The sequence below is a fragment of the Pygoscelis adeliae genome, unplaced genomic scaffold (assembly GCF_000699105.1).
Source record: "Pygoscelis adeliae isolate BGI_AS28 unplaced genomic scaffold, ASM69910v1 Scaffold402, whole genome shotgun sequence".
Taxonomy (NCBI): domain Eukaryota; kingdom Metazoa; phylum Chordata; class Aves; order Sphenisciformes; family Spheniscidae; genus Pygoscelis; species Pygoscelis adeliae.
The window spans coordinates 749,563-757,739 of record NW_008824411.1 but is presented as its reverse complement, the minus strand read 5'-3'; the positions used below and the strand labels follow the sequence as shown (position 1 = coordinate 757,739).

The 8,177-nt window shown below is 57.7% G+C and overlaps 1 protein-coding gene across 1 annotated transcript in view; it reads left to right on the top strand.

Annotated features, from left to right (window-relative positions):
- Positions 1 to 264: 264 nt before the first annotated feature.
- SERBP1 (SERPINE1 mRNA binding protein 1) overlaps positions 265 to 8,177 on the top strand; it is a 34,104-nt gene continuing 26,191 nt past the window's right edge. Inside the window, exons 1-2 of the mRNA XM_009320657.1 lie at positions 265 to 456; positions 850 to 967. Coding sequence (XP_009318932.1) covers positions 265 to 456; positions 850 to 967 — 310 coding nt within the window. The remainder of the gene's footprint in view (positions 457 to 849; positions 968 to 8,177) is intronic.

Here is an 8,177-nt window from a genome sequence, read left to right as displayed (position 1 = left end):
GGCGGGCCGCCCCCCCCGGGGTGCGGACCCCCCCCGGGGTGCGGGCCCCCTCGGGGTGCGGGCCCCCCCGGGGTGCCTTACAGAGCTCGAAACGGGGAATTTCTGGCGCCTGCACGTCAGAAAAAATGTTTAACTTTTTTAAAAAGTAATTTTGCAGTAAGGAAAAAAATACCCAAGGTACAACATGTTGCGACAGATAAGTCCAGCCTTTAACGCCTGTCCTGGGGCTCACTGCTGGGGGCTGACCTGCCTTTTGCGGGGGGCATGAGGTCAGCGACCCCAGCCGGGTACCTGCGGGCACTGGGCCAGCCTGGTGGGAGCAGCGGGATTGGGGTGCTGCCGGCTGCCCGCGCCCCAGGCGCCCGTGCCAAACCCCCTGCCCTACGGGGCTGCAGGCTGGGAGCCACCGACTCCCTGGGGAGGGACTTGGGTTGCAAAACCGGAGGAAAAGAAAGGGTGAGAAACCTTCCCGCAGCAGGGAGGATGGAGGCAGCGGCTGCAGGAGCAGTGGGAGCGGGGTGGGACGGAGGCGGGGACATCCCCTCCTGATGGCATCTCCCCACCAAACCTGTCCCGCGGCACAGGGAGCGGCTGCAGCCCCGGGGGGATGCGGGGCCCTTCCGCCCCCCAGCCCAGAAGCTCTTTAGGAGGAATTAGAGGGAACGAAACAAGCAGAAAAATGCAGCAACACATGCTCCGGGGCATCTGCAACGAGCTGCTTCCTGGCTGGCCTCATGGAGCAGCAATGTCCTGTGGGGCAGGAGCAGGGCCGGGGGCTCCCAACTTCCCCGGCCGCAGCCGTGTCACCAAGGACGTGTGGTGCCACCATGACACCTGCTTCCCCGCCAGCAAAGGGGGGACGAGGAGCTGCCCCCGCTTCCTGCAGAGGTGCTGGGGGACGTGAAGGCCTGTCCCTGCGGGCCCTGCCTGGGGAAGGAGAGGATTGTTTCCAAGCTCTTGAGCAACAGTGAGTGCTCAGAGAGCACCGGGTGTTTGCTTGGAAGATGCTTTCCTGGCCAGCGCAGGGGCACCACTGCAGAGCACTTGCAAACAGGGTGACTGCAAACTGACGGCAAATTAGCACTCGTTAACTGAGTTTTAGTATTGCTAGCATTGCAGAACTCAGTTAACTGGGATATGAGGAGATCTAGGATTCCTTTATTTTCCACCAGCAAGCCCTCCTCTGTGTCCACTGTAGTGGTGGGAATGCTGGACAGTGAGGGCTCAGCCCGGATGGGTGTTTTGTGTGCAGTGCAGGTACCCCCGGGCTTCTCTGCTGCGGGGCTGGGGCAGCCCATCCTTGTGCCAGCACCTCAGTCCAGGAGCTGGGGCTGTAAGAAAAACATTGAATAACCCCAAACTTGTGAGCCAGTTGCAGGGAAAGGTGCAGGCAGCCGTCCCCGCAGTGCCACAGCCCAGGGCCCACCAGCCGGGAATGCCAGTGCTGTGGCCAGGCAGCTCTTCCTAGGGAAGGGATGGGGCAGAGAGCCTGGAGCAGCACCTTTCAGGCCAACCCTTTAACATAAAGTTGTAACAAAGGTAATTTTTTTTTTTAAGAAAATATACATAATTTTTTTTAATATGCATAATTTTCTAATGAATGGTGTAAGCTTTTTTTTTAAAGAATATACACTTCTAAAGAAATCAAATATTGCTGCTACAGGTCCCTGGTGCTGGAAGATTCCCTTGACCCGAAGCAGTCTGGCAGATCAGCCCCATTCTGCAGCCACTGGAAAAGCCAGGGATGCTTACAGAGGCCAGTCTGGAGTGGTAGCAGCAAGCCATGCTGGTTTTATTTTCATGTATTACGGGAGCTGCCAGCACTTTTTAATTAATTTGAGGATCTTTGCCTCTTTTTCTGCTCGGGAGCAGTCTCCAGGCAGGAGACAGTTTTCTCAGACTGATTTGCAGTTACTCGTGTAATGATTACCCCGCTTGCATACATTCAAGTAAAGCGATTTCTAGTGTTGGTGTTGCTGTTTGCACTGTGCAGCTCCCTCCTCCTTTGCAGCTGGGCTGGGAGCTGGGCAAATACTGGGTTTTAACAATTTTTCATTTGTTTTGGGGCCAGGACCCTTCCAGGGCCTGCAGCAGTGTCAGCTCCCAAGCGGTGGCTGTGCATCACACGGAGAAGAGCTAGACCGATGAAATGCCATGTCTCTGCAGCTGAGGCACCCTCCTGTGACTTCAGGGTGGCAGCTTGGGATGTGGGCTTCCATTTTCCATGGAAATCACATTTTGGGTCTGGCCCTTTCTGTCTCCCAGCTGGGTCCCAGGATGCGGGGACACCGGGGGAGCTGTCAACACGGAGTGGCTGCGGGACAGCATCCCGGGGGTGAAGAGGATGCTCTGGAGGGCTGCTCAGGAGATGGGTAGGGGGCTTGGGTCTAAACTGCTGGAAAAGGGTGAGCTGTGAACCAAAGGGCTCCTCTGAAGACTGAATAAAAAGGGATTTCCTTCAGGAAGGAGATGCACGACTGTGAGGAGCCTCGGTGGGAGGGATCCCTGCCTTAAGGAGGGGATAAGAGCTCGTCAAGGCAGCAGAGGTGGGCCTGGCAGGGCTGGCAGCCGCTCCCAGCATGGAGCGGGTGCCATTCCCCACACAGCCACCTGCTGAAGAATACTTTGTTCTTCAGTTCTTTCATCAGAGGTGCTCAGAGCGATTCACAGGCAGCAGTTGGTGTGTGCAGCACACCCATGGTGAACACAAATCCCTTTTTTCCCTCCATTTTCACAGGTGGGGGCTGGCGGCGAGGGGCTGCCTAGGCTGCCAGGCAGGTGCGGTGGGGACGGGGACGTGCTTGGTCCAGCCAAGTGCCTGCCACGTGGGGAGGGCTGGTGGCTCCAGCAAGACAGGTGGCTCCATGGCCCTTCGTCACCAAAGTCTGGCCCCTCGCTGCAGGCTGCACAAAACTGACACTATTTTTGGTCCATTTTTATTTGCCTTTTCAGCCAGCAAAGTAGTGTCTTGGTCTGATTCTTCCTGTAGTCCTCCAAAGTCAATTTTTGGTGATGTTTGTGGTTACATGAGCTGTGTCGCAGTGGGGTGTCCCCACGTGTTCCCCCTGCGCTGGGAACCCATGCCCTGTTATCAGAGTGGGCAGCCCCGTGCTGCCGCTCGCTTTCACCACGAACAGGACCTCGACCGCGAACGGGACCTCCACCGCAAACAGGACCTTCCCCGCCAGCCCAGGGACTGTGCTTCCCGCAGCGCCTTATCTGAGCGGGCAGCCCTGTGGCTTTCTGCTCATTTGTCTCTTTATCTAAAGCAGCAGCCACAGGGACCCGATGGGATATTAATGCTGGGACAGTCAATGAGCGATGCAACACAGACAATGAAGCATATCAGGTTAAACCCACTGCATGGGGAGGTGTCAGAGGTCTTGCTGCAGGTCCCAGGCTACAGGCCGAGCATCTTTCACTCATCTGATGTGCTGGCATGTGCCCACACCTCAGGAGCCAGGCAGGATGGGTGGCCAGGCAAAGGTTGCACTGCCCGGGCAGGAGCTGAGGGTGCTCGGGATCTCTCAGAAACACATCCTGAGCAATTGCACATCTTCCTTAGGCATTTTTGAGGCTGATGCCTATATGATCTTGTGTGATGGAGAACCAGACCCTCGGTCCTCTGCTTGTGAGCAGCCTCCTGTGTGCTTCTCTGCCAGCCTCATCAGCGGCCCTGGCTGAGGTTCAGCCCCCTTAGTCCCCCTGCACCATCCATGGGAAGTGATAGTCTTTGCACCTCAATCCCCCTGGCCGTACGTCAGCTATGGGCACACGCTGGCAGCAGCAGCACTGCTTGGATGGGCTGAGGAAGCACCCCAGCTCCACTCTGCACCCTGAGGATGCACAGCGAGCTTGCCCAGGGCGCGCTGCAGCCATGGGGATTTGGGGCCCTGGTGCTGGTTGGGTCATGAGACCCTTTGCAGGGCAGGGGACCATGACTAGCTGGAGCAGTGGGGAAACCTCCCAAGCTGCCAGCCGGAGCTGAACGTGCAACAACAGCCCTGGGGCTTGCTTGGGCTGCAGAGACCTGTGCAGGTCAGGCAGCCCACACAGCTTGTTAGCAGAGAGCCGGGGTAGTTCCTCTGCCTGTAATCACCCTAATGAGTAGTTGTCTTGCCCAGCTGCAGCAGAGGCAATTCTGTGACCTGCTTTGAGTGTGTTTGATCTTGCTTTTCTTGTATTTCCTCACCCGGGTGAGCCTGCTGCTGCAGCAGGTATGGTCAAGTGCGCATGGTCAGAGAATGCTTGGGACCTGCATGTTGACTGAAGCCGATGTTGGCTGTGACTGGTCGCTCACTGCCAGCACCCAGAGTCTCGGTGCCTGTGCCCTGTTCACCTTCTGGGAATACATACCTCATTAGTGACTGACAGCATCAGCATTAATGGCTCAGTCTAATTGTCCAAGCCTGACATCACGCTGGTGGAGGAGGTGATGCCTTCCGCACACTCACAACATGCAAGGTTTGCTGCATGGGATCTGCTGCTCCTGTGCATCCCCATCTGCCCAGAAATCCAGGGAAATCCTGCAGTTTGCCTCAAGTTCCCAGTATGGTTTGGAAATTCCCCTTGCTGGTTCCCAGCCTCCCTGACACCTCTGCAGGGGTTTCATCCCTGGCAAAAGAAGCTAGCGGCCATCAGAGGCAGCCGTGGGGGTGGATCACAGCCGCTTTAATCCCCACGTCAGTGCCCTGCCCCACAGCGCTCACCTGCTGCAGCACCAGGCATGAGGGCTCACTGACGAGCTGGGGTTAATGCTGACGTCCTGAGTGATGCCACAGCCCAGCCCTCCGCCTGCAACACTGCGAGGGGCACGGAATCCAACCGCTGCCAGTGTGGGATGCTCCCGGAGAGGGATGGCTCTGCTTCTCTCTGCCTACTATAGGGGATTGTATCTCTTTGCAGGGGTATTTCTGCCTCTCAAGGAAGAACTAAGATCGGTGCTGAATAACACTCCCAGGCATTTCTGGTGCTTGTTTTGTGTAAGGACCGTGGGCCTCTGAACCGCCACCCCGGTGGCAAGTATGGGGTCTCTTCCCAGCCATCTCCAGGGGAAAGTGCTGAATTACTCTCCCTTTTATCCTCCTCCAGGTGGGAGGGCAGGGTGACCTCGAAACCTGGCTCTCTCCGAGCAAAAAACTAGGGAAATGCCGAGAAATATAAAAAGCAGAGCAATGCCTTCTTCAAGGAGCGATCTGTGCAGATGAGATGGGCTGACTGCGTGGGGGTTAGCAGGTCCCATGGATGCTCCTCCCCACTCTCCCAGACCCCACAGCTCCCCCAGCTGAGAGACCGACAACCCCACGGCCGGTCCCACGGCCTCTGTCCTTTGCAAGGAGCACAGAGTCTGTGCTGCTGCACACCTTGCTGCAAAGCCGCCCTTGGGTGCAACACCTCTCCTTGCTTCGAAGCAGCTGCACAGCGCTGTGCTGTTTGGGAAACTGCAGGACTGAGGGACCCAGCCTTCTGCGCCCCACCACAGGCTGCTGCTGGGGAACACATCGGGGGTTCAGGGCCCTGCAGACCCCCTGTCTGCTTTGGGTCACACACAGGAGACGGTGACGGTGTGGGGACCCCTCGACGCATGGAGGAGCAGCCAGTCCCCGGGCATGCATTGCTGCTTGGTGGGGCCAGCACCGTGCAAGGGCACCCATGGGAGGAGGATTTGGGGTGCAAAGCAGTGCAGCCCACAGCCTGCCCCAGGCCAGCACGGGGGCTCTCACCAAAGGCTTTCCCTTGGCCTCACGGCAGCACATGCAGAGCTTGTTTAAATCGAACACAGCAGAGCAAATAAGAGCCTCAGCTGACTGTGGTGCGCTGGGGAGCCAGCAATAGTGACCCCGTGTGCCACACACCCCCGGGGGCCTCTCCTCCCTCCCCAGGGGTCCCGCAGGACTCCGCTTCTCCTGGAACCAAAGCAGGCAGGCAGAAGCAGGCAGGGAGAAGCAGGCAGGGCGAGGGGAGCTGGGGGCCCTGCCCCATGTGCAAACAGCCACGGCTGCGTGCTGCCTGCACAGGGTGCTCCCGGGTTGGGCTGCTGCCAGTGAGGGCTTGGCTCGGGCACCGGGGCTGGCACAGCCTGAGCCTGGGTCATTTTTGTTTTAAATGCATCTGCAGGGACAAGTAAGAAAAACCAAGCTCAAGGGCTGGGCCGTGTTTGGGACAGTCCCTTGCACGGGAAGGCTGGGGAAGTGCTGCAGGTGGCAGAGCGTCTGCACACCCAGCAAACGGGCATGTGGGGCAGCAGGACAGAGGTCCTGGGCTGGTTCACACTGATCTCTATTAGAAATTGCTGGTGGCGGGAGGGAGAGCTGCAGGACAGATGTGTGAGAGAGCTGCAGGACAGATGTGTGGCAGAACTGGGTTTAGGGTAGTGAGTCTTTTCTAACCCATTAAGTTGGTGACTTCTTGGGGGCCGGGGTTTGCAGCACTCTCAGAGTAACCAGGAATGAGCCAGCTGCAGTATGATTATAGCTAAAGATGCAGCTTTGTGTAATTATTTTTTTTTTTGTAATACCCTAATATGGTAGAAATTTCCCTTTTCTGGATTGCTTCATTTCTGTGTCAGCCCACTACTTCTGCTTACATGAGCGCCTGGAGGCGGTGGATGTGCCTGGTGTTCCTCTGGGCCCTGGGAAGGATCATCCCGTGCTTCAGGACAGATCAGCCGGGTGTCGCGCTGTGGTGCCATGAGGCTGGGGCGTCTGCTGGCGTGGTGGGGAGCTTGGCTGAGCTGCTGGCTCACAGATCTCACTCCTGCTCCTTGCTATCCTGCAGCTGCCAGGTGGGAAGCTGTGTCTTGCTTAACCTAGCCCTGCCTTGGCCATGCCCCAAAATAACTCTACGCTCATTCCCTGCCCTGCATTGTGCTCCATAAAACAAAAGTGCCCTTTTTATTTGTGCGACAGCTGAAATCTGGGCTCTACGGAGCAGCTGTAGCCAGCCTGCAGCCAGCAGAGGGGAAGGAGAGGCTGAGCCACTGGCTGGGGAGCAAGGCGAGTGGGCAGGCTCAGGATGGTGAGGGTGAGCGCTGCCTCTCTGCAGCCCCAGCGCCGGGCAGAGGTGGCTGCGGGGTGACTCAAAGCAGTCTCACCTGCTCCTGCTTCGCAGCTCGCCCCGCCATGTCCCTGTGAAGCTGCCAGCTCAGCAGCCCAGCCCAGCTCTCCCATGGCCATCCTCCACGCCCTGCAGCCCATCCGACTCGGAGCTGGGCATGCAAACAGGACAGGCTGGTTTTCAGCATGGAGTCAGGCTTGGTGCTGGTTGGGGTTGGAGGCAGTGCTGCTGAACGCAGCTTATCCCCACAGCCACTTCTCCAGCAGGACTGGGACCAGCCAAAGCTCTCCCAAACAGCCTCGGCAGCAGTCAGCATGGGGCACATTAACAGTTGTACCCTGTGGGTTTTCAGCGCCCTACGGACAGTGCCAGACCAGGTTTTGACTGTCCGTCTGTTCTGGATATGGAGCAGTGAGTCAGCTTGCTGCAAAGACACGTCCCATTTGCATAGTGTGGCTCTGGACTCAGGGCTTTGGCCAAACCTGTAACTTCAGGATGCTTGAAACCAAAGGCCCAAGCCCAACCTCAGCTGCCCATGCTTACAGGCAGGACACAGGCAGGGATGCAGGCAGGGCAGGACACAGCATCAGGCTTTGCTTGCTGGCACAGAAAGCCATGCTAATGGTTTTTCTCTGAAACAACATGGGTTGCAGGCTGCTTTTGTTCATTTTCCAGGGGACATTCACAGGAGTGGTGCAGCGCTAGAGCACACAGCACAGGTCCAGCCCTGCCCCTGCAACCAGGGACAGGGGCAGGTTATCGCAGGTATCTGGGCTCCTATGCGCCTTTGATGTGCATGAGAATCCCAGCTATCACTGGCATCCCCAAATGCCTCTCAGGGTAGTGTAACCCCGCAGGCACCTGAACCCCCCCCAGCACCAAAGACTGTGGCTGTAGGTCAGTGTCAGCAGTGAGCCCGGTGCAAGGGGCTGCAATCGTGGTTTAACATATTCCCCTTCCTACTGGCCGCAGGGCTGCAGCGTGAACCCAGCCAGCCTAAAAAAAAATAACACGAGGGAAAAAAAACTAGTGTCTTTGCTTTTTTCCAGCCAGATCGGGGCCCTGATCCACCTGCCGGTGCAGCCCCGCAGGCAGTGTGCCGGCACAGCGGCAGCGGCGCC